At 43.3% G+C, this 26610-nt stretch overlaps 1 protein-coding gene across 3 annotated transcripts in view; it reads left to right on the top strand.

Moving 5' to 3' along the window:
• LRRK2 (leucine rich repeat kinase 2) overlaps positions 1-26610 on the top strand; it is a 96338-nt gene that overhangs the window by 36394 nt on the left and 33334 nt on the right. For 2 of the 3 annotated variants that reach the window (XM_083366227.1, XM_083366225.1), the window contains 12 exons: positions 2151-2409; positions 3762-3944; positions 5561-5673; positions 8479-8548; positions 10213-10433; positions 11857-12107; positions 13491-13639; positions 14894-14987; positions 15842-16028; positions 20603-20784; positions 22425-22654; positions 24831-24958. In XM_083366227.1, coding sequence (XP_083222353.1) covers positions 2151-2409; positions 3762-3944; positions 5561-5673; positions 8479-8548; positions 10213-10433; positions 11857-12107; positions 13491-13639; positions 14894-14987; positions 15842-16028; positions 20603-20784; positions 22425-22654; positions 24831-24958 — 2067 coding nt within the window. The remainder of the gene's footprint in view (positions 1-2150; positions 2410-3761; positions 3945-5560; positions 5674-8478; positions 8549-10212; positions 10434-11856; positions 12108-13490; positions 13640-14893; positions 14988-15841; positions 16029-20602; positions 20785-22424; positions 22655-24830; positions 24959-26610) is intronic. The other variant, XM_083366226.1, reaches the window with a different exon arrangement.

The following is a 26610-nucleotide window of genomic DNA, read 5'->3' as shown; positions in this document are numbered from 1 at the left end:
AGGCAAGGGCTGCATTTTCACACTCTGCCAAACCAGATCCAAAAAACCCCCCATCTTCCGCCAACTACACTTCATTGTTGGTTCAGTCGCTAAGGCACGTCCGACTCTTCGCAACCCCATGGACCATTGCAGGCCAGACCTCCACTAACTCCCAGCGTTTGCCCGAGTTCACATTCTTTGTGTCGATGACACTAGCAAATCATCTCAATCTTCCCTTCTCTTTCTGCCTTCCATCTTTCCCAACATGAGGCTCTTTTCCAAGGAGTCTGGTCTTCTGTTTAGGTGGCCCAAGTCTTTGAGCTTCAGCTTCAGTAACAACGCTTCGTACGATAAACCTAAAAGGGCTTAGAGCCTAACACCTGGAGGAAGAGAGCTGGTCCCTACTCCTCAGTTACACTATATCAAACGTATTCGCTAGGTATGAGTTCCATTGGGTATCAAGGTAGAATTTCTAGCATTCAGTTTCTCTTCCCCCAGAAATCTGCCTTCCCCCCACCCCCCACCCCCCCATATACAGACACAGATTGTGTTAAGCAGGGTTATAGAATAAACCACACAGATCTTTTATCATAGAACAGTGGTGGCGAACCTATGGCACGGGTGCCAGAGGCGGCACTCGGAGGCCTCTCTGTGGGCAACCGCGCCGTACCCCCGGAGGTGGCAACTGTCACTCTTCAAACCAGCTGCCTGCTAATTCGCCGAGATCCCACGTGGCTGAATGCATCCCGGCACGGCTGGTTTCCCTCCCCACCATCCCGTCCCTCCTGGCCTCGCATGCTCTCCTTTTCCCAGGCACGACCCACTGCGTCGCCTCCTCAGCTGTTGGCCGGCCATCCGTCTCGGAGGCGGCTTTTTTGAACTTCTGGCGATGGGCTGCGGAGCCCCAGAGCGCGCCTGGCGAGGGGCCGGCAGGCTGTGGCTACTGACGGACACTGTCGGTCTCCATGCGCTCGCTGGCCTCTGTGTGCAGGGACCGATGGTGTCAGGCAGCAGCTGTTCTGTACCAGCCTGCTACCGGCCCTGCAGATAAGGCAGGGACAACCCCTTTTACAAGAAGGCAAGAGGCTGGAACTAAGCCTGCCAAATTTATTAACATAAAAAGATAAACAGAGCAAAGAGAGCAAACACGAACCATGAAACAGGAACTATTCAAACGGTTGCCTTCAGCAAACCAGCCCTCCCACGCATTCCCCTTTTATACAGTTCAGGGCGTGGCTTCTCTCTGCCTCCTTCCGAGGTGCCCCATTGCCTTCCTCTGTTTACTCCTGATTGACTGCCTCCTGCGTCGGGCGTCCTTGAACAGGGCCAGCTGTGGGTCATCTTCATCCACGCTGTCAGGCTCACACAGCTGGGTCTGTGTCGTAACCAGATGGGAGGGGCCTGGCTGAGGGCTCTCATCAGCAACCTCTCCAACACCCCCCTCCTCCTCCTCCTCTGAATCGTCCGACCCAAATGCCGAACCCACAGGTTGACCCTGAATCACAACAGCAGCTGCCCCAGCCCTTGCCTTTCCCCATGGCAATGGCGCCCCCGCCCTGCCTCGCCTCACCCCACAGGATGAGTCTCCTGCCTACCGCCCCACCTGCCAGAGACCTCCTGGAGCTCCCCCGACCCTGCCCACCCCCCACAGGTGTCCCTCCCCACGAGCAACATTGAGGTGGCCACGCCCACCTTGGCCACACCCACCCAATCTTCCATGACCACCACAGCCACACCCACTCAGTCAGCCACGCCCACCTGGCACCCAGCGATAAAAAAGTGGGCTTGGGGTTGCAGTTTGGGCACTCGGTCTCGAAAAGGTTCGCCACCACTGTCATAGACTCTGTCGAAAGGAATTCCCGGCACTTATGAAAATTCTTCTCCTTCTCCACCTTCTCCTTCTCCCCTCCTCCTCCTCCTCATCCTTGTCCTCCTCCTTCTTCTTTTCCTCCTTCTCCTCCTCTTCCTCCTCCTCTCCTTCTCCTTTTCCTTTTTTCTCCTCCTCCTCCTCCTCCTCCTCTTCCTCCTCCTCCTCCTTGTTCTTCTCCTCCTCCCTCTCCTCCTTCTCTTCCTCCTCCTCTTCCTCCTCCCTCTCCTCCTCCTTCTTCTTTTTCCTCTTTTTCTCCTCCTCCTCCTCCTCCTCCCTCCTCCTCCTCCTCTTCCTGTCATAGGTATGTGAGAAAGGAAGCAACCCCAAATTGGTTGAACTACTGCTCAACAGTGGTGCCCGGGAACAAGATGTTCGAAGTGCTCTAACCGTCAGCATCAAGAAAGGAGACAGTGGGATCATTAGCCTCCTCCTTAAAAAACTTTGCCTGGATGTGGCCAACAGCAGCATATGCCTGGGTGGATTCAGCATTGGACGAATTGAACCTTCTTGGCTGGTCCCTTTGTTTCCAAGCAGACCTATGTCCTTCCAGAAGCAAACCAGTACGTGTTCATAGAAATGGGTGTTAAGATTAAGATACGTGTAGTGGTCCGGCGCGAAAACAATCGGACCCCACCGGTGTAGAATTCAAGCTAGTACTTTAACGTTGTCTGCCTAGAATACAAGAATCTCCCCAGACTGGCAGCTTTTGCCTGTGAACAACCAGACAAGGCTCAAAGGCATTCAGGGCTAGTTACACCTGGCCCTCTTGTGTTTACGAAGTGAGTCCAGGCTAATTCCATGCTTGACTCTCCCCCTGACTGGGATGGTTGCTCCCCCAAAGGGGTAGTCAAGCCACCTCTATGCTCACCGCTGAATAGGATAAGCCAACGGGTCTTTCACAGGCCACTGAGTTGATATTTGTACTGTATATTTTATATGTTATATTTTATTGTATTGCCCTGTACACCGCCCTGAGTCCTTCGGGAGAAGGGCGGTATAGAAATTAAATTATTATTATTATTATTATTATTATTATTATTATTATTATTATTATTATTATTATTATTATTATTATTATTATTATTATTTTCTGAAAATTCCGAGTACGGGATTATTAGACAGCATAAGTTGGGCTGTTCCTAGCATCTTTCATACAGAAAAACCATAGTCGTATGTACATGGATAATGGTTGTTTGCTGTGCCATCCCTTGATTTAGATTGCTGCCCTAGTTATTTTGTTAGTAGGAGGGAGAAGCAGTCAGGAGGCATGGAGCCCCCAACCTTTTCCATTGTTGTGGAATTCCGGAACAAGTCCCCTTCATTTAGACTAGAAAACAGGGGACTCTGAGTTCTAGTCCTGCCTTAGGCACAAAGGCCAGTTGGGTGACTTTGGACCAATCAGCAAGAGACTGAGATTTTTAGTCCCACTTTGGGCATAAAAGCCAGCTAGGTGATCTCTCTCGCAAACACATACACACGCACACACACACACACACACACACACACACACACCCCAACTAGCCTCACAGGGCTGTGGTTCTGGGGAAAATAGGAGGAAGAAGCAACGTTGGCTATGTTCGCCATCTTGAGTTATTTATAAAAATAAATCATAAAGGCGGGATATATATTTACTGTTCGGCCAGCAGCAGAACGGCCCTCAGACTGAGAAGCAGGCTTCAGAATAAGGCATTGTACGAAGAGAAAAACTTTAAAGGCCATAATCTCACTCCTCTGCATTATTCTGAAGCAGGTCAGCAAAGCTTTCCAGTTGTTCTAAAATGGAAACCGAATTATGTAAACCGGCGCATGCATGTTCAAATTACTTACAGCCCGGAACACAGCCACCGTACGCAGCATGTACTCTATCCGGTATTTGTGAAATAGTATTACATTTCTTTCTTGTCCACATAAGATCCAGGCTCCGCGTTGGCCGTCATGGTCCTTCGATATCAGAGGACGAGTAGTTACAAAGATCAGTCAAGATCTGACACAGATAGCCAGAACGATGAAATGCAGAAATGGGATGAATGGACGTTCCTGCCTGATCCTTTAGCTGACAGTGTTTTCTCTTTGAGCGACGACGTCGAGAGCGAAGGTACATTTGCTTAATGAAATGAACGGATTTATCGTTCTGTTAATATATCAACACGCTTGCGTGTAAAAAGAACACAGTCAGTTGGAGTTACGGTCGTGGGGACGATGCGTCTATAGCATGAGGATTGTGGGAATCTACAGTTTTCTACACTTTTCAATATTTTAAAAAATCTTAAATATATCAATGTTATCTCTGCCTCTCTTCCTCTAGCTGTAATGTGCAATGTTATAACCTAATCTGTTTTAATCTGCACAAACTACTGTATGCCTTATGGAAAAATCAGATTATTGTTTTAATTCATTTCACCGCAACTCAGAATTTACAAGTCGGAAGTGGCCAGTAATTCTGTATTGCAAGACAAGGGCTGAATTAAACGTCAAGTAATAAATTTATATTTTGTGATGCTGTACATCTTAGCTTTTCACTTTTAACCATATTTCCTGATGGTTTCACATTAAATAATGTTAAAGTTGTTTAACATTAAACAGAGGTTCTATTTTCTGTAAAAGACTTCTTAAGAAGTTACAAACTTTTTTTTAAAAAAAAAACCACAGCATATAATTGTAAAGTTTAGTTATAATTCATCTTATTATGAGAGCTAATTTTATTTTTTATAAATACAGGCAGTTCTCGACTTATAACAGTTCAGTTAGTGACCCTTCAAAGTTACAACGGTGCTGAAAAAAGGGACTTATGATTGTTTTTCACAGGTGATCAAAATTCAAGTGGTTGGCAACTGACTCATATTTATGACGGCTGCAATGTCCTGGGATCACGTGATCCCCTTTTGTGACCTTCTGATGAGCAAAGTCAATGGGGAAGCCAGATTCACTTAACAACCGTGTTCCTAAATTAAGAACTGCAGTGGTTCATTTCTCCATTGTGGCAAGAAAGATCATAAAATGGCACAAAAGTCACTTCAATGTTTCACTTAGTAACATAAATTTGGGGCTCTATTCTGGTCATACTGTAAGTCAGGGGTCCTCAAACTTGGCCAATTTAAGACTTGTGGACTTCAACTCCCAGGATTCCCCAGCCAGCCATGCTTATGGACCTCAACTCCCAGGATTCCCCAGTCAGCCATGCTTGTGGACTTCGACTCCCAGAATTCCACAGCCAGCCATGCTTGTGGACCTCAACTCCCAGGATTCCCCAGCCAGCCATGCTTGTGGACTTCGACTCCCAGAATTCCACAGCCAGCCATGCTTGTGGACCTCAACTCCCAGGATTCCCCAGCCAGCCATGCTTGTGGACTCCCAGAATTCCGCAGCCAGCCATGTTTGTGGACGTCAACTCCCAGCATTCTCTAGCCATCCATGGTTGTGGACTTCAACTCCCAGAATTTCCCAGCCAGCCATGCTGGCTGGGGAATTCTGGGAGTTGAAGTCCACAAGTCTTAAACAAGTGGCCAAGCTTGAGGACCCCTGCCATAAGTCAAGGACTATCTGGAAATTGATTGAGGCTACACTAAAAATTTTTGGGGTTGCATCATGCTACATTTCTGATATCTGGATTGTTATTAGCGGAAGTTTTTTTTTTTTTTAGTTACTTTCATTCCCCTGTTATGTGCATACAAGTCTGATTTATTTTAATCGTTTGTTTTCTTTTTACCTCAGGCAGTGAAAGCTCATTTATGGTGAGGCAGAAATCTTACTCTGTGGCAGCCGCAGACCTCCAGAAACCTCCTCAGACCTACTCTCCCCCCCTTCAAAGGCATTCCAGATCTGTGGTGAGACAAATGGTTTAAATGGGTTCCAACTCTACAGGTAGTCCTCATTTAATGACGGGCCAGTTCAGCCCTCATTCAAAGTTACAATGGCTCTGAATGGGGGGGGGAAACGGGACTTACGACGGGACCTCAGAATTGCAGGCATTGCAGCATCCCCGTGCTTACACAAGCATGATTCCGGCACTCGGCAATCACAAAGACAACATTGCAGCATCCTGTGGTCACCTGCTTGGCTGTGTGTGACCTTCACTGCTGGTTTCTGATGAGCAAAATCAAATTTTAAATTAAGGACAGAGTTGGAAGGGATCTTGGAGGTCTTCTAGTCCAACCCCTGCTCAAGCAGGCGACCCTATGCCATTTCAGACTGACTGTGGCTGTCCAGTCTTTTCTTCAAAGCCTTCAGTGATGGAGCACCTGCAACTTCTGGTGGCAAGTTGTTCCACTGGTTTAATTGTCCTCGCTGTTAGGAGGTTTCTCCTTAATTCCAGGTTGCTTCTCTCCTTGATTAAAGGTTCCCCCGCGCATGCGTGCTAGTCGTTTCCAACTCTAGGGGCCGGTGCTCATCTCCGTTTCAAAGCTGAAGAGCCAGCGCTTGTCCGAGGACGTCTCCGTGGTCATGTGGCTGGCATGACTAGACGCTAAAGGCGCACGGAACGCTGTTACCTTCCCACCGGAGTGGTCCCTATTTTTTCTACTTGTATTTTTATGTGCTTTCGAACTGCTAGGTTGGCAGAAGCTGGGACGAGTAACAGGTGCCCACTCTGTTACGCGGCACTCGGGATTCAACCCGCCAAACTGCCGACCTTCTGATCGACAAGCTCAGCGTCCTAACCCACTGAGCCACCACGTCCCTCTCTCCTTGATTAGTTTCCATCTATTGTTTCTTGTCCTGCCTTCTGGGGCTTTGGGAATTAATTGAAACCCCCCTCCTCTTGGTGGCAGCCCCTCAAATACTAGAAGACTGCTATCATCTCCCCGCTAGTCCTTCTTTTCTCTAGACTGGCCATTCCCAAATCCTGCAGCCGTTCTTCATATGTTTTAGCCTCCAGTTCTTTAATCGTCTTAGTTGCTCTTCTCTCCACTTTTCCCAAGTCTCAACATCTTGTTTGGAATCCTTGGGGAAGCTGGTCGTATGTCGCCTGTGGCAATCACATGAGCACAGGATGTCGTGACCCTGCTTTTTCAGGAGAGTGACTGGACTTTCTCGTTTCTTTCTTTGAAGGCATTTCGCTTCTCATCCAAGAAGCTTCCTCAGCTCTGACGGGATGGTGGGGAAATGGAAGGAGTTATATTCCTTGCAGACAGCTGGTCATTTGCCTTCTTTTAGAGCAGGGGTCTTCAAACTTGGCCCTTTTATGACTTGTGTACTTCAACTCCCAGAATTCCTCAGCCAGGCATGCTGGCTCAGGAATTCTGGGAGTTGAAGTCCACAAGTCGTGAAGGGGCCATAGTTCCCCCACGCTGGCTGAGGAATTCTGGGAGTTGAAGTCCACAAGTCATGAAGGGGCCATAGTTCCACCACGCTGGCTGAGGAATTCTGGGAGTTGAAGTACACAAGTCATAAAAGGGCCAAGTTTGAAGACCCCTCCCAGAATTCCTCAGCCAGGCATGCTGGCTCAGGAATTCTGGGAGTTGAAGTCCACAAGTCATGAAGGGGCCATAGTTCCCCCACGCTGGCTGAGGAATTCTGGGAGTTGAAGTCCACAAGTCATGAAGGGGCCATAGTTCTCCCACGCTGGCTGAGGAATTCTGGGAGTTGAAGTACACAAGTCATAAAAGGGCCAAGTTTGAAGACCCCTCCCAGAATTCCTCAGCCAGGCATGCTGGCTCAGGAATTCTGGGAGTTGAAGTCCACAAGTCATGAAGGGGCCATAGTTCCCCCACGCTGGCTGAGGAATTCTGGGAGTTGAAGTCCACAAGTCATGAAGGGGCCATAGTTCCCCCACGCTGGCTGAGGAATTCTGGGAGTTGAAGTCCACAAGCCATGAAGGGGCCATAGTTCCCCTCATGCTGGCTGAGGAATTCTGGGAGTTGAAGTCCACAAGTCATAAAAGGGCCAAGTTTGAAGACCCCTTCCAGAATTTCTCTGCCAGGCATGCTGGCTGAGGAATTCTGGGAGTTGAAGTCCACAAGTCATGAAGGGGCCATAGTTTCCCGACGCTGGCTGAGGAATTCTGGGAGTTGAAGTCCACATGTCATAAAAGGGCCAAGTTTGAAGACCCCTGTTTTAGAGAGTCATTGAGGCGGTTTGGAGGGTTGTTGTGACCTCGGGATCACCTGAGTAATGCAAATGTGTATGGAGCCTTCTTGGCTGCAGGATATTTTCTACCCATTGACCATTGCGGCAATCCCCATGGTCACATGATCAAAATTCAGACATGTATTGGCACGTATCTATGATGGTTGCAGCATCCCGGGGTCACGTGATCCCCTTTTGCAACCTCGTGATAAGCAAAGTCAAAGGGGAAGCCAGATTCACTTAAAAACCGTGTCACTAACTTAACAACTGAAGTGATTCACTTAACGACTGAAGGAAGAAAGGTTGTAAAATGGAACAAATCTCAATAACTGTCTTGCTTAGTAGTGGGAATTTTGGGCTAAACTGTGTGTATACGTCGAGGACTACCGTTTTGTCAGTGGTGTCATCTTAGTTGGATGGGAAAAAAAACCCCTACTCAGCTAAATTAGATGCAACACAGATCTGGAAGCAACCTTTGCAATCAAGGAATCATGTCTTGAGTGTAGAATATCCTTAAAAAGTGTTCAAAAGTCCCGCTTTTGATTTTTTTTTTCTTTTCTTTCCAGGGGGCTGGATCACCTTACGAACCGTTAAAGAGCCGAAGAAGAAAAAATGTGTTTTCTGAAGAATCACACAGTAAGTAGAAAATTACAATAGAGATCAAAGTTTAAATGTATCTCATCAAAGCATGCCTGATCAAAAATAGTTAAAATAGTTACTGGTGGGACAATATTGGAAGAAGGATAGTTTGCCCACTGTAGAAGAATGGGTGTTTAAAGTTTCGAATCTTGCAGAAATGTCTAAGATTTCTGCTTATTTGAAAGATCATTCACAGGAAAGATATATTTCAGTTTGGAGGAGATGGATAAATTATATTCAGAACAAATATGGGGCTAAAAAGTTCCATTTAGCTTATGAGTAGATTTTAGTGGGATATTGTTATTGGTACTTTGTTTGTAGTTATGTTAAAGGGGAGTTAAAGCACATTATGAGTTTGGTTAATTGTATATTATGCATAATTTTTATTTAGAATATGATTATTGTAACTATAATCCTGTATTTAGCTCTGGGGAGTGGGGGGGGAAGTGGGTGGGTTTGGGGTGGGAGGGATTTGGGGATATATTGTAAAATTTTGTTTTTGTAAAACTCTTTAACAAAAAAAATAGTTAAAAACAAAAGGAAGCTATCATGACGCAGAACACTAAAACATGAGCAAGACTGTTCATACTGTTGCTATTATTGGGTTCATGCAAGCTTAATGTGGTTTGGTTTGGGCGTAATGGGGTGTGTGGACCCACAAACTATGGTTTGCATACCATAGTTTAGCTTGTTTACTTCCTACCGTGTTTCTCTGAAAATAAGACCGGGTCCTGTATTAATTTTTGCTCCAAAAGATGCATCAGAGTTTATTTTCCATTAGGACTTATATTCAGGGAAATACGGTACTAAATGCATCCGTCTGGCTGACGAGCTTAACTGGGGCTTATTTTGGGAGTCGGGCTTATATTATGAGCATCCTGAAAAATCACGCTAGGGCTTATTTTCCTATTGGCTCTTATTTTCGGGAAACCACGGTAATCCCTTTATTTCTTAGTCCCATGTGCAAATATTTAAATGCGTGAAAGTGTTACCTATTCTCAGTACAGGTAGTCCTCGGCTTACAACAGTTCATTTAGTAACCATACTGGAAAAAAAGTGACTTATGACCTTTTTTCACACTTCACGACTGTTGCTGCATCCCCGTGGTCATGTGATCAAAATTCAGGGGGCCCCCCGGCAACCGACTCATATTTATGACAGTTGCAATGTCCAGGGGTCATGTGATCACTGCAGCATTCCCCACAGTCACGTGATTTGCATTCGGATGCTTTTCAAGTAACTCACATTTGTGACGGTCCCGGTGTGTGTGTGTGTGTGTGTGTGTGTGTGTGTGTGTGTGTGTGTCACGGGATCCCCTTTAGCGACCTTCTGACCAGCAAAGTCAATGCAGAAGCCAGATTTACTTAACAACCGTGTCATAACTTCACCACGGCAGTGATTCACTTAACAACCGTGGCAAGAAAGGTGGTAAATGGGGCAGAATTCACGTAACCACAGAAATGTCGGGCACAATTGTCATAAGTCGAGGACTACCTGTATTTTAAGGCAACTGTTAGACTTCTACATTGCTTAAACTCCTTTAGGCATTTAATCTCAACGTTTGTAAGTGTTTGGTACAGCTCGCCAACATCCGATGAAACCAGGGCAACAGATGTTGCCAAAGAAATTGAATGTTGTTTTTTATTATTATTATAAATTAGAAGGCACGTCAATATTCCAATCAAACCTGAAGAGCTCGGACAGTTTTTCTTCCCTGGTCTCTGACAAAGAATATATTAAATCCCTTGACTTGTCTTCAAATGAGCTGGAGAACATAGATCCCATCAGTCAAAGTCTTTGCTTAATCACCCATTTCGAACGTCTCGACAAATTAGAACTGCATCACAACCAGCTTGCCTGCATTCCAAAACAACTTTGTGAGGTGAGTCTGCCAGACATTGGAAGGGAACAATGAAAGAACTTGAAAACCTGCTCAATTTCAGTCCTAAAAGCAATTAAAACACAACCTGGAACAACTTTTTCCTGTTTCCCCATGAGCTGTGTGCTTTGTTCCATTCAGAACATGGTTTCTAAGCATGCTGTAATTTTCCAGCTGGACGGCGTCCTCGTTGGAAGAATGTTAATCTCCAAACTTGGACGAACCATTTGGAAAGAATGCGAGATAGGATATGTTTTGGCAAAATTTGCAAAAATTAGAAGGCAAGGGGAAAGCGATCTAAGGAAAAGTTTGTGCTGGTTTCTTCTGTAACAGAATAAGCCATTGCTAAGTTAATGTTTTTTTATTAGGTGCAATTAAAGCTGTAAAATATCTCTGTAGAATAGAAACAATTCTAGTTAATGTGATTTTTATAAAAACGTAGGAAACTGACAGCAAAACAACAACAACACCCTCGTGGTCCATCAGACCTGTCCTCTGAATATTTTTCCTGTTTTGTTTTCTTTTTTATTTATATATGCTTTTTAATTATTATTTTTTACCATTTTGCTGTTTAATCTAATTTTTTGTCGATGATGGACGTGTGTTCATCCCAAGCACACGTCCCATCACCCGACAAAAATTTTAGAACATTAAAAATAATTCTGAAAAACCAATAAAGAAATAAATTTATATGTTACTAACTGCATTTCTTCAACAAAGAAAGTCTGTGTCCCCTTAAAGGGCCAGGCTGATTTGCGGATGTCGGCAAATCAGGGTGTTTTTTTTGCTCCTTCTCTGATTTATTAGCTACATTTTATTATATAAATTACAAGGGCTTCTCTCTCCTTAACGGTATTTATTTATTTATTTATTTATTTTATTAAATTTATATACCGCCCTATTCCCGTAGGACTCAGGGCGGTGTACAGGGAGGGTTAAAAACAAACATACAAAAATTAAAATCAGATTAAAAATTAATTAAATCAAATCCCCAAAATTTAAACTAAAACCCAATAAAATTAAAACCCCTCAGCCTGGGCCAGACAGCTAAAAGAGCCAAGTTTTCAGGTCCCGACGAAATGAGTGAAGGTCGGGGGCAGTCCTAAGTTCCATGGGGAGTTGGGAGTATATAATCAAAATGATATAAAATTAAATAATAAATAATAAAAATTAAATCTCTTCCAGATTTTATCTTCTGTCTTCTATCTCTCTGACTAGATTAAAGTAAAACAGTGTTAACGATAAAACTGGGGAATCTGTTTATGTTTATCCTTGAGAAGAACGTGTAACAATTTTTGCATTTTTTCCCAGATAGATACTTCTCCCTCAAGTGATCCCCTAAATAAGTTACTTTTTGTACCACTTTATTTACCGCACCGTAATTGATTAAATAGGCTCACTGGTCGTAATTTTTTTTCCCTTTTAGACTATGAAATGTTTGACTTATCTCGACCTGCACAGCAACCGCTTGAAGTCTTTCCCACAATATCTCTTGGAAATGCCTCAGATCGTTCACCTCGACGTTTCGCGCAATGAAATTGGGCCTACCTTATGTTTCAATCCCAAAGTCACCTGCCCGACCTTAAAATTACTCAATTTGTCATACAACCAACTGTTAGGCATTCCTAGATACCTTGGCAATATTCTGGTCAAGCTGGAGCATCTTATATTGGAAGGGTGAGAATGTAGGCCGAGGTGTTTTATATATATATTTGTCTCCAGGGAACGGTAAGATGAGGGAAGTACAGGTAGTCCTCAACTTATGATGACAATTGAGCCCAGAACGTATGTTGCTAAGGGAGAAATTTGTTGAGTCAGTTTTGTCCCATTTTACAACTTTTCTTGCCACATTTCTTAAGTGAATCCCTGCAGTTGTTAAATGAATAACACGGTTGTGAAGCGAATCTGGATTCCCCATTGGCTTTGCTTGTCAGAAGGTCGCAAAAGGGGACCACATGAACCCGGGACGCTGTGACCGTCATAAATATGAACCAGTTGCCAAGCATCCAAATATAAATCACGTGACCAAGGGGATGCTGCAGTGGTCATAAGTGTGAAAAATAGTCATAAATCACGTTTTCCAGCGTTGTTGTAACTTTGGTCAGTAAACGCACTGTTGTAAATCAAGGACGACCTGTATGGGATTAAGTGTGTAAGGCCCAACTTTAAACAACCATTCTGCAAGAAGTCTGTGGTTAACCATGTCTGTAACACAGCCAAGAAAACCACACGATTGCTTTATGTCAGGGATCTTCAAACTTGGCCCTTTTATGACTTGTAGACTTCAAGTCCCAGAATTCCTCAGTCAGGCACGCTGACTGAGGAATTCTGGGAGCTGAAGTCCACAAGTCGTAAAAGCGCCAAGTTTGAAGACCCCTCCCAGAATTCCTCAGCCAGGCACACTGGCTGAGGAATTCTGGGAGCTGAAGTCCACAAGTCTGAGGCTGACTTGAATATGGGTATTCCTTGATTTACGACCACAATTAAACCCAAAATTGTTAACTGTGAGCTAAATGAGTTTTGCCCATTTTACAACCTTTCTTGCCTCAAATGTTACTTGACTCACTGCAGTGGGATAAGTTAGTAACCCGGTTGTTAAGTGAATCTGGCTTCCCCATTGACTTTGCTTGTCAGAAGGTCGCAAAAGGGGATCGCGTGACCCTGGGACACTGCAACTGTCATAAGTACATGCCAGTTTCCAAATGCCCGAATTTTTGATCACGTGACCCTGGGGATGCTGCAAAGGTCATAAGGGTGAAAAATGGTCCTAAATCACTTTTTTCAGTGCCGTTTTTAACTTCGAACAGTCGCTAAATGAACTGTTTTAAGTTGAGGACTACTTGTATAGGAGAAAAGATCGGGGGGGGTTGGCATTTATATTTTGATGGGATTTTATGGGGTGGGTTTTTAAATGTCATAAGCCGCACTGGAGCCGTGAGTTGGGCAGCCATATAAAATGCTTTAATAAATAAAATTAAAAAAAATTGAGCAATCAACCTCGGGCCTGTATCAAGTTTTGTGCGACCTCCGCGCTAACACTCTTCCTTTCCTTTCTCCTAGGAACAGACTTTCAGCGTTGGTGGCGCTCACAGGTTTGAAAGAACTGAAAAGTTTAAACATTAGCAAGAATGACATATCGTACCTGCATAGCGAATTCCTGCTGGAGTGTTTGAAATTGGAAATATTCAATGCAGCTGTAAATAGAATTAGTGAGTATGTAGCGTTAGATGGAGCGGTGTTAGGAATGGGAGCAAAATAAAATAAAATTTAAAAAACATGCAGACCACGACATATTGCTGAAATTATATTAACAACAGAATAACAGAGTTGGAAGGGAGCTTAGAGGTCTTGTAGTTCAACCCACTGCTCCAGCAGGAGACCCTACACCCATTTCAGACAAGTGGCAGTCCAATCTCTTCTTGAAAACCTCCAGTGTTGGAGCACTCACAACTTCTGGAGGCAAGCTGTTCCACTGGTTAATTGTCCTCACTGTTAGGAAGTTTCTCCTTAATTCCAGGTTGCTTCTCTCCTTGATTAGTTTCCATCCATTGTTTCTTCTCCTGCCTTCTGGTGCTTTGGAAAAGAGGTTGACTCCCCCTCCTCTTTGTGGCAGCCCCTCAAATATTGGAACACTCTTATCATGTCACCCCTAGTCCTTGTTTTCACTAGACTAGACAAACTGAATTCCTGCAATGGTTCTTCATAGGTTTTAGCCTCCAGCCCCCTAATTATCTTTGTTGCTCTTCTCCGCACACTTTCTTGAATTTCAACATCTTTTTATGATATGGGGACTAAAACTGGATGCAGTATTTTAAGTGTGGTCTTAAAAAGGTTTTGTAAAGCTGTACTAATAATACTTCACGTGATCTTAATTCTATCTTTCTGTTAATACAGCCCAGGATTGCACTGGCTTTCTTGGCTGCTGCTGCACACTGCTGGCTCATATATAAATGATTGTCCACTAGGAATGGTCACTAAACAAATTGTTGAGGACTACCTGCATAGGGACGCGGTGGCTCAGTGGGTTAGGACGCTGAGCTTGTCGATCAGATGGTCGGCAGTTTGGCGGGTCGAATCCCGAGTGCCACGTAACAGAGTGAGCGCCTGTTACTCGTCCCAGCTTCTGCCAACCTAGCAGTTCGAAAGCACGTAAAAATACAAGTAGAAAAATAGGAACCACTCCGGTGGGAAGGTAACAGCGTTCCGTGCGCCTTTGGCGTCTAGTCATGCCGGCCACATGACCACGGAGACGTCCTCGGACAAGCGCCGGCTCTTCGGCTATGAAACGGAGATGAGCACTGGCCCCTAGAGTCGGAAACGACTAGCATGCATGTGCGGGGGAACCTTTACCTTTACCTTTTACTTGCATAGGATATCTATTTGATAACTGCTTTCTTAATTGGTCTTATGACTCAATACTTTTCCAAAGCAATTAGTAACATGTTTATTTCTATATGTTTTAGGTACCATGCACTGCTTGCCTTCTAACATAACCACACTGAAGCTAGCTCAGAATGTTTTTTTCACTGTTCCAGAGGCAATTCTTCTTTTGCCACAGTAAGTTACTAGCATATATTCATAAAACTTTGCATTCTCCTGTTCTTGCACCGATTGATGGGCACTTCTAATAATCCCAAATATCTATTTCAGAAGTCTCCAAGCTTTGTGGATTTGCAGTTAGACGGCCCAGGAGATGGGGGAGGGGGAAGAGAGAACGTAATTCATTACAAAGTCAAATCAAATACAAATAGTCCTTGACTTACAACTCCAATTGACTCCAAAATTTATGTTGTTAAGTAAAACATTTGTTAAGTGAGTTTTGCCCCATTTCATGGCCTTTCTGGCCACAGCTCTTAAGGGAATCACCGCAGTTGTTAAGTTAGCAACACGGTTGTGACGTGAATCTGGCTTCCCCATTGGCCTTGCTTGTCAGAAGGGGATCGCAAAAGGGGATCGCATAACCCTGTCATAAATAGGGGTCACTCTTTGATCCTGTGACCATGGGGTGTGCAACCATGGTTGTAAGTATGAAAAACGGTCATAAATCCCTTTTTCCCATCCCGTTGTAACTTTGACCAGTTACTAAATGAACAGGTATAAGTGAAAGGCTCCCTGTATCATTACTGCAATTTTTGACCAGCCTTTACAATTTTTTAAAAAATACAATAAAAGAATGGTTTAGTTGTTAGGAAAGGGGGGGGGAAATAACGAGAGAATAAAAAAGCATGTGTAATTAAAAAAATTTGCACAGTGTGTTGGCCATCCGATGTGTAAGTGTAGGGCTAGCATCCCTTGAAAAATAATAAACCTATTTTTTTTCTGCATGGCCTTTTATTTGGAAATGATTGGTGCAAGTTACAAAGTCTGACTTTTAACTTAATAGCACTTGTATTCCTGTCTCTCTTTGCCAGTTTGCGATCGGTGGATTTAAGCAGCAATAGAATTGGAACCTTACCAGGTCCTGCACTTTGGAAATCTTCAAATTTAAGAGAATTGATATTTAACCATAATCAAATAAGCATCCTGGACTTGAGTGACAGAGCTTCCAATTGGGCTCGGCTGGAAAAACTACACCTGTCTAACAACAAATTAAGAGAGGTAACGCATAACAAGATAGTAATTGGTTTTTTTTTTTACTTAATGCACTGTGCCTGCTTTTCTTCCCTGGGTCAAAATACTTTTCAGGAGTGTTTGAAGCAATTCCTCTTTCCCGAAAATGACATTTCTTCAGGCCTGATCGCACTGGATTTAAAATAAACTTGAGGCGATCCGCTCTGATTTATTTTAAGGCGGAGAAGCAGAACGGCTTCGGTGCAAATTAAACAAACAGAGAAAAAGGTTGATTTCCCCCCCCCCCATCTGTCTTAATGCAAAGCTTATATTTGCAAAAAGGGATCAAAAGAAGCCAGGAAAGAAAGTCTGTCAAACTAGATTTATTTTTATTTTATTTTTATTTTTTTATTTTAATTCCATTTATATCCCACCCTTCTCCGAAGACTCAGGGCGGCTTACAAGCTTAGCAGTAGCCTTCATTCTATGTATATGCCTGCTTATTAGGGCTTTCATACACCCCCCAAGCGGCATTATTACAAAGTCAGCTTAATTGCCCCCAACAATCTGGGTCCTCATTTTACCTACCTGGGAAGGACGGAAGGCTGAGTCAACCTTGAGCCTGGTGGGACTCGAACCTGCACTAATTGCAGGCAGCTGGTGTTACTTAAGGAGGCATCGGCCCACTGCTCCACCAAGGCAAGATTGCTAAACCTGAAGCAGTTAAGTCTTCAAAAGAACCCACAAAGGGTGCAGTGTGGCTCTGGAGATTTTTTTAAAAAAAAGATGAAATGGACTTTTTAACAATTTTAGCGAAGACATGGTTCTCCAAAATAAACGGAATCCCTCCCTCACTCAGCTGCCTTTCGCTAAGGAAGTATTAAAATGTTTGTACCTTATACTTAGACGCTAAAGCACGCCAACCTGCTTCTCACTCTTAACACCACCACCCCTCCACTTTTTGTAACCATCGTTTGAAAATTAAGGCTCTGTTTTCCGACTATCCAAAGAATCCTTTGGTTAAAAATAGAGGCAACCTTGGAGGAGGGAAAACTCGGGTGATAGAATTTTATGCTGACGACAAACGGCATCCAATCGATTGCGTCGAAAAAGGGCTTCTCTGGGAATTTCCAGCCGTTACTTATAGGAAGGGGAAGTTACACAGAGAAATTCGGTTGCCCAAAGGTCACCCGAAAATGGTCACATGACCTGGGCACATTGCAACAGTCACAAATACATGCCAGTTACCCAAGGGTCTGAATTTTGATCACATGAGCCCCGGGGGTGATGCAATGGTCATCAACGTGGAAAACAGTCATATGTCACTTGTTTCAATGCCGTTGTAACTTCAAACAGTCGCTAAATGAACTGTTGTAAGTTGAGGACTGCCTGTAACATCAACCTGAACACTGTTCGAAAGAAACAATGATTGACCTAGAATTAACTAGCTACGTTTGATTAATTGGGCATGTAACTGACATTTATAACTGATAAGATTAACGATTCTGTTCTGATATATATACATAAATACGTATACGTATACGTATACATATACATATACATATACATATACATATACATATACATATACATATACATATACATATACATATATATATATATATATATATATATATATATATATATATATATATATATATATGTCAAATGTTAACTATTTAGATTACCTTGCTAGGCCCCAAACATGGGGCAAATCTTTATTTCCTGTTTTCAGCCTATCTTGAAGGCCATCAAACAGGCTGTAGTCACACCGGACAGTTCATATATTTGTGTAAATTACTAACAAAGAATTAAGGGAGACTGAGATGCATTTCTGACTCTTTAGTCTTCATCAGTCAGCCATACCCTTCTGAGGTTCGAATCTCAGAAGGGTATGGCTGACTGATGAAGACTAAAGAGTCATAAATGCATCTCAGTCTCCCTTAATTCTTTGTTAGTAATTTACACACACACACACACACACACACACACACACACACACACACATATATGAAGTTAGTAAAACAGCTTGTTGACGAAAGCTCAGCAATAAAGAAGAAATTTCTCTTATATCCCGGAGTTCATCGTTTTATTTTTACTAACTTCAAATGTCTACACCTGGTGTGTGTGTGCGTGTGTGTGTGTGTATACTTCTTCACCTGAACACTATTCAAAAGAAACAATGATTGGCCTAGGCCAGGGGTAGGCCACCTTGGCCCTTTTATGACTCGTGGACTTCAACTCCCAGAATTCCTGAGCCAGCATGGCTCAGCTTGGAAACCTCTCCCTTTCCTCTCAGCATGGCTGGCTCACGAATTCTGGGAGTTGAAGTCCACGAGTCATAAAAGAGCCGAGGTTGCCTACCCCTGGCCTAGAATTAATTAGCTACGTTTGATGAATTACCATCTATAACCGATAAGATTAACGATTCTGGACTTCTGGTGGCTCCGCGGCGCCGGAGACAGCCTTCCCGGGCTGCCCGCGGCTCAGCTGTGTGATTTTTCGCCCGAAACAGCGCCGATCAGCTGTTCGGGCGAATTTGAAGCCCCCTCCTCGGGAGAAGAGGAGGGGGTGAGCCCCCAGGTAGGGGTCGAGTTCTCCGGGGCCGCCTGAGCTTGGAGCTTGGGCGGCTGAAGGATTGAACTCCCCCGTAGCCTGGGCTGCTCCCAGCTGGCTAGCGTCTCTGCTCCGGACTTCATGGAGCAGAGCCAGGCGTCTGCGACCATCCCTGCTTGAAGGAGAGACTATGAAAGGAAAAGAGCAGGCAGAGCAGTACAAGAGGGAAAGATGAAGAGATGAAGAGGATTATTTTATTTTACTCTCGAGCTTGATGGACTTTGCTTAAAACTTAAAGTGAAAGTGCGTCACAATTGTAAGTAAAAGATGGCGGCTAAACCTCCCCCTAGAACTTTTCGGAGTGCTGGAAATTCTCCGGTGCAACAACAATCATTACTGCAGGCGTTGCATTCTCCCGATGTATTGACATCGAAGGACCTTGAAAAACATACCCAGTTAATTTTGGAGTCAATGGGTGTTAAATTTGTACAGATGGAGGAGAAATTGGAGAAATTGGAGCAGAGAATGGAAGAAAGGATGGAACAGAAATTCAGAGAGATGAAGGTAGACATTTTGTCCTCAGTGCATAAAGTAGCTAAATGTGTGGAGGTGCTGGATGACAAAGTGGAAGATCTGACTCAAAAGAATGCTATATTAGAAGCAAAAGTATTGGAAATTGAAGATTTAAAAGACAAAATGGATAGCGAACTGAGTCTGGCTCAATTTTACCAGATGCAGTTTGCTGTTAGAATTAGAGGCCTAAAAGAGAATATTAAGGAAGATTTAAAGCAGCTGGTTTCTGAGGCTTTTGAGGTGGTATTGAACCATCCAGCATCTGAAATAAAACAAGGCATGGACAAAGTGTTTCGTGTGAACTCGTGGATTGCTAAACAGAGAAAGTTGCCTAGAGATGTGGTGGTTTATTTTGTAAAAAGGGAAATTAGAGATGAAGTTATACAAGCTGCCTATGATACTAAAGTTGTGATTGCTGGTCAAGAAGTTTTGGTTCTAAAAGAAATTCCTCCAAAGATTTTAAAGAGAAGGAAGGACTTTATATTTCTTGTGCAAGAGCTCAAGCAAAGAGATATAAGGTTCAGATGGGAGATCCCAGCTGGGTTGAGCTTCATGTATGAAGGCAAAAGGTACTGTTTGGGTACTGTGAAGCAAGCGCATGATTTTTACAACAATGTCTTAAAAGCAACCCCATCAACACTTTTGGAAGCTGCAGAGGGATCTGGAGAAGGAGAACATCAAGAGGATGAAGATGGACAGATAGACGAGAATGGTACAGGAGGAGATCAAGCTGCAACTCTTTTGGATGATCCTAGAGAACAGAGGGTGACGCGTGCTGCCTTAAAACGCTCAAAAAAGATAAAAAAATAAGACCAGTAGAAATCTATGGAACTTCCACAACATACTTACAGTCAAGTGGTAGTTGTGTTTTTAAGAGTTTTGGGATGATATGTATGGTAACAGAATCTTCAATTTGGAATTAATGGACAATTTACTACAGAAGAAGAGGAAGAAAGTTTTGTGGGTTAATGTGGGTTAATTTGTGTAAGAACTATCTATTATAGCCTATTTTGGCTAGAGAGGTTAATAGGGATAGGTGCTTGTGATGTGTAAATGAGAATTTGTTTAGGAAATAGTGAATTGTGGAAGAACATAGATGGGAATGACGCTAGTTTTCTTTTATTTTAGTTCTTTATACATATTTAGTATTATTAAGGATTGGTTTACTCTATATAAGCTAGAGAGTGATGGATTTTAGAGTTTATAATTGTTAGTATATGATTGTTTATGATTGCTTTTTAGATATATACCTTGTATTTTGCTCTGGGAAGTCGGGGGGGGGGGAGGGGGGGAGGAGGGGAAGTAGGGGGGGGAGGCAGGGGAGGGAGGAGGGAGAGGGGGAGGGGGGGAGATAGGGGGGAGGTAGGGAGGGGAGGAGGGAGGGCGAAGGGGGGTTTTTTAAAGGAAAACTGTATTTTAAAACTTAAAAAATAAGATTAACGATTCTGTTCTGATATATAAATATATATGAGAGCTTCTTCTCTTGTCTCTAGATTCCTCCTGAAATTGGGTTTCTTGAGAACTTGACATCTTTTGATGTTAGCTACAATCCAGCAATACGGTGTTTTCCAGATGAAATGGGAAAATTGTTGAATATATGGGATCTTCCTTTGGAAGGGTTACATCTTAACTTAGATTTCAAACACGTGGGAGGCAAAGCAAGGGATATTATCAGGTGAGTTTATCCTACTGTAGTTCAGATTTATTTCTTATTTGTCTGATCTAACACAAAGCTTTTGTTAGCTGCTCCAAAAAAGAGAAGGGAAACGGATCTTCCCAACGCTCATTTGCGCTCATTATTGTAAGACTAATAAACAAAGCTTATACTTGACTTTGCACGTCACAACAGCAGCAAGAATTATATTTGCACAACACTGGAAGAATGAAGGAATACCATCAGATGAAGAAATAATTAAAAAAAATACTAGTATGCACAGAGATGGACAGATTGACTATGAGATTGAAAGAAGAGGAAGAAACGGATTATTATCAAACTTGGAATTTATTTTACCCTTGGTTAGAGGAAAGAGTAAAGGATTAGGAATTAAATAAAGGTAAAGGTAAAGGTTCCCCCGCACATGCGTGCTAGTCGTTTCCGACTCTAGGGGCCGGTGCTCATCTCCGTTTCAAAGCCGAAGAGCCAGCGCTTGTCCGAGGACATCTCCGTGGTCATGTGGCTGGCATGACTGGACGCCAAAGGCGCACGGAGCGCTGTTACCTTCCCACCGTAGTGGTCCCTATTTTTCTACTTGCATTTTTACGTGCGTTCAAACTGCTAGGTTGGCAGAAGCTGGGACGGGTAACAGGCGCTCACTCTGTTATGCGGCACTCGGGATTCGACCCGCCAAACTGCCGACCTTCTGATCGACAAACTCAGCATCCTAACCCACTGAGCCACCGCGTCCCTCATAGGAATTAAATATGTACTAGCATATGTAAACTCAGACAGCACGTTGGTTGAAAAATTATTGTTTGTATGGAAAAATGATTAAAAACTTATAAAAAAGAAAGAAAGAAAAACGATCACAGCTCATCTAAATTTAGTTTCATTTTGGTCAGGTCTTCGTCTTGGCTGAAAATGTTATTAACACAAATGTGCCTTTTTTAAAAAAAAAATTGATCGTAACACAGGTAGTTGTCGACTTTGTTTAGTGACCGTTTAAAGTTACAACGGCACTGAAAAAAGTGATCATTTTTCACTGTCACGGCCCTTCCAGCATCCCCCATGAGCATGGGATCAAAATTCAGAGGCTTCATATTTATGACGGCTCTTGTATCCCAAGGTTATGGGATCCCCTTTTGCGACCCCCTCACAAGCCCTGAGTCCTTTGGGAGTAGGGCGGTATATAAACCGAATTAATAAATAATAAATAGGGAAGCCAAATTCACTTAACAACCGGGTTACTAACTAATCAACTGCCATGATTCATTTAACAACCGAGGCAAGAAACATCATAAAACGGGGCAAAATTCATTTCACCAATGTCTCACTTAACAACAGAAATTTAGGGCTCAGTTGAGGCCGTAAGTCAAGGACGACCTTTAAAAGGGAAACTTACCTTCCTAAGATTCACTTGAGCTCATTTTTGTAGGAAAGAAATTACCACAGCTCATCACAACGTCTACACTCAGCTTTGTTTTGACCAGGTTTTTGTCCTGGCTGAAAGTATTCCTAACACAAATTGGACTAGTATACAAAAAATTGGACCGGTGGTTATAATATTGAGAAGGGTTCCCCCCCACCACTGTGAAAGATGATTTTTTAAAGCAATTCTATAATGGGAAAAAAAAAACTTTCCATCCCTTTTTTGTCAGGTTCCTTCAACTGCGCTTAAAGAAGGCCGTTCCCTACCACAGAATGAAGCTCATGATGGTTGGAAACGCCGGCAGCGGTAAAACGACCTTGTTACGACAACTGATGAAATGGAAGAGGCCAGATTTGGCCCCTCAGAATCCGACAGTCGGAATTGATGTCCACGACTGGAAGATTCCCCGAAGGGGCAAAATCAAGAAAGACACCATTTTAAATGTCTGGGATTTTGCAGGTATTTCCTTTCACACGTGTGTGTGTGTGGGGTCAATTAAAAAAAACAAAATGGTGTTCAGAATTTAGGAGAATGGCACCAGGACTAGCAATTAGACTTATATGCCGCTTCACAGTGCTTCACAGCCCGATTTCTGAGCGGTTTACAGAGTCAGCATATTTGCCCACAAAAATATGGGTCCCCATTTTACTGACTTTGGAAGGATGGAAGGCTGAGTCAAACTTGAGCCGGTCAGGATCGAACTCCTGGCTATGGGCAGAGTCTTCCTGCAATACCCCATTGTAACCACTGCACCACCATGACAGGAAGAAAGGGAGGGAGGGAGGGAGGGAGGGAGGGAGGGAGGAAGGAAGGAAGGAAGGAAGGAGAGGGGAAGGAAAGAAAGAAGGAAGGAGAGAGGGAGGGAAGGAAAAAAGGGAGGGAGAGAAAGAAGGAAAGGAAGAAAGCAATAGCAATAGCACTTAGACTTATATACCATTTCATGGTGCTTTACAGCCTGTCTCTGAGCGGTTTACAGAGTCAGCCGATTGCCTCCAACAATCTGGGTCCTCATTTTACTGACCTCAGAAGGACGGAAGGCTGAGTCAACCTTAGTCGGAATCGAACTCCAGACTGTGGGCAGAGTTTGCCTGCAATACCGCATTCTAACCATTGCGCCACCATGGCTTGAAGAATATAGAGAGATACAGCACCTCCCCTGATACAAATAGTCCTCCACTTACAACGGTCATATGACTGTGACTTAAAACGTTTTGAGCAGGGAATGTCTCTGCCTCAGCGTTACTCGCTGGTCTTTTTTTTTTAATGTCAGCTACTGTATTGTACCTTCCTCAGATTTGACAGAGTCTCTAGTCCTATATTGTTAGTTTAACTCAGGGGTCTTCAAATTTGGCCCTTTTATGACTTGTGGTCTTCAACTCCCAGAATTCCTCAGCTAGGTACGCTGGCTGAGGAATTCTGGGAGTTGAAGTCCACAAGTCATAAAAGGGCTAAGTTTGAAGACCCCTCCCTGTTTTAACTAATAGGAATGATGCCTTTAAGCATTTTTTTTAAAAAAATGTATCATTCCTCTTTATTTATTATTGAGTATTCTGGATATTTGGGAACTATTTTCTTCTTTTTTTCTCTTCTGCTGGTTAATGATCACAATAAAGTTAGTTGAATTTGATTTACAATGGGTTTTTTTGGTTGGAAATTGGCATTTACTTTCGGTGTCCGGCAAAAACCACCCAGTGCGGACAAATGGACTGGTGGATTCACTATGGCCATAGTGATTCGCTTAAAGACCGCTGCAAAAAGACTCATAAAAGTGTGCCAATCACGTGACAGCTTGCTTAATGACCAGTTACAGTTGTAAGCTGAGGACTATCTGTACTTTGCCGTGGTAGAAATTAATATAGTCATGTGGATTATTACAGAGGAAGGAAACCTGGAGCCTGACTTTAGAGCTAGCATATAGTGCCATGAGAACAGGGGAGCTGTCAGGGTTTAAGAATCAGGACCACGTGTTAAGTTGTGGTTAAGCTGATTTATTGCTTATCTCAGAGATCCCCGACCTTTTGGGCACCAGGGACCGGTTCTGTGGAGTGTTTTTTCCATGGACCAGAGGGCGCGTGGTTTTGTGTGCTGCCTGCATCCCATGGATGGGGCTTTGCTTGTTTGTGCGGACCGGTTGCTGGCATGCCGCGGCCCAGTACTGGTCCACGGAATGGGGGTTGGGGACTCTTGACTTATCTAGTCAACTAACAGAGAATCTAGTCAACTAACAGCACTAAATTGGTGCTAATTGAGAGTCAACGGAATTCAAGAGGGGTTGGACTTAGACTGTGAGAACACAAGAATGCCAGGCTGCTTCCTCTCTTGACTCTCTCCCCAGGCGCTGCCTGTTCTCCTATAGGAATACGGTTGTTGTTTTTTCTAAACTTCTAAAGTTTTGTGAAACTTTCCGCTTTGGCCATTTTCCTACTATATCTCTGTGTTGTGTGAGAGAGCAGATTTGAAAACCAACTGTTTCTTCGCGACCTGTAACACTTTGTTCCTGTTTTTGAACGCAGCCTGAAATGATTTAAACTCTGTTTCAATTCTCTTCTCCCTTGGCTGAGGATTGGAGGTCACGCAGAGCATACGTGGGCATACATAGCACCTGCCAATGACCGCTGTACTTGCTATTCTGTAGGTCAAGAAGAATTCTACAGCGCTCATCCCCATTTTATGACTCAGCGAGCTCTATACCTCGTGGTTTATGACCTTAGCAAAGGGGAATCGGAAGTGGATGCCATGAAACCGTGGCTGTTTAATATCAAGGTAACATACTTTCTTTAAAAAAAACACACCACACTGATATGATAGAGAATTTGTCAGGCACAAATAACCAGGAGCATTCTTTGAGTTCAAAGCAGAGAAGAGTTTATTATTGTTACCCACACACAAATATCTAGTCAACTAACAGTCAAAGCTAAATCGGTGCTGGATAAAGGTCAACAGAATTCACCAGAGATGGGATGTGGGTCTCTTGTGGCTGCACAATGATTCCAAACTAAGGACATCTTTAACGCCACCTTCCAGCTCAGCCTGCTGTTTTACAGAATTTGTGAGCCTGATTATGTCAGGAGAAGTGACTTTGTGGCTCTCCTAAGCTTACAGAAACACAACTTCGGACAGCCCCGGTCATCTGGTGGAAGTCCTCAGGACTGTGGACTCCAACCCACAACTTACTAACCTTACTCAATGTTTGGGACCTGGGGAATCACCTCTGCCAGCACTTTTTTTGGTGGCAGTAGGTGAGATTTGGCTTTTAACCAATGTCTATAGAAATTTGTGAAAACCAAAAGGGAAGACCGTTAATTTAAAAAAGTAGGAGTGTTCAGTTTGGATGAAATACAATTAAGAGATCTCATAAGAGTTCTCTTCCATTATCTAAACCCGGGGTAGGCAACCTTGGCTCTTTTATGACTCATGGACTTCAACTCCCAGAATTCCTGAGCCAGCATGGCTCAGCTTGGAAACCTCTCCCTTTCCCCTCAGCATGGCTGGCTCAGGAATTCTGGGAGTTGAAGTCCACGAGTTATGAAAGAGCCGAGGTTGCCTACCCCTGGTCTAAACATTGTCTCACCTAATACGAAGCTATCCTGTTCTTCGTTACTCCGAGAAAAGAAATGGTTGAAAATGTATCTCTTTATACACACCTACGAGTACATTAAGTCTTTCTTTTCCTTCCCCATCTCTTTTTCCTACTGTGCTTTTTCTTTTTGTCTTTTGTTAAGCTCAGAAAACTGAATGCAATGACAAGAAAATTAGTAAGCTATAAGTTTCTTTAGGGAACTTTATGATTAAACAATGTGATATAGACACTTGAAGTAAATAATAAACTCAACAATAAGTTGTGTTTAAGAGTGACTGACTCTAGAAAATGCACCTTCTGTGAAATACAAAAGGCCACATGTCCGTGTCCAATGAAATTGATTTATTGCTAAAAGCCTATGCACAGGAATTTTCTGAACTGACAGCCAGCACGTGGTCAGAGTTAGATACGGGCCAGTCTGCTCGTGGTTATGTAGGGATTCTAGGCTGATGCCTCTTTTAACTCTGCCACTCCTTCTCTTCAACGTTCCTTCATAGGTAAGAAAGTCGAACACATAGACAATTATTGGAAAGGCTATAATTGCATGTCATTGCAATTATTACACTAGACTGAATAATTTCCCCAACCCCTTCCAGCTTACTTCCAAATAAAGTAGGGCAAACGGTCCCAAATTCATTCGCACTTTCTCACCTTTCCCCGCTGTGAACTTCTTAAAAGAAATAGATCCATTTGGCTGACAGCATTCCAGTGATCATAAAAAACACCTGAATTGATCTGCAATTGTAAAAGGTTCTTTTGTTTGAGGATTCTTTGTGAAGTGTTAAAAGCAGACCTTGAGAACAGGAACAGAATATTTTTCCTTATTTAATCAATC

Source organism: Vipera ursinii (assembly GCF_947247035.1).
Source record: "Vipera ursinii genome assembly, chromosome: 6".
In the NCBI taxonomy this organism is placed as follows: Eukaryota; Metazoa; Chordata; class Lepidosauria; order Squamata; family Viperidae; genus Vipera; species Vipera ursinii.
The sequence above is the reverse complement of the archived record's forward strand: the minus strand, read 5'-3'. Positions and strand labels throughout refer to the sequence as shown.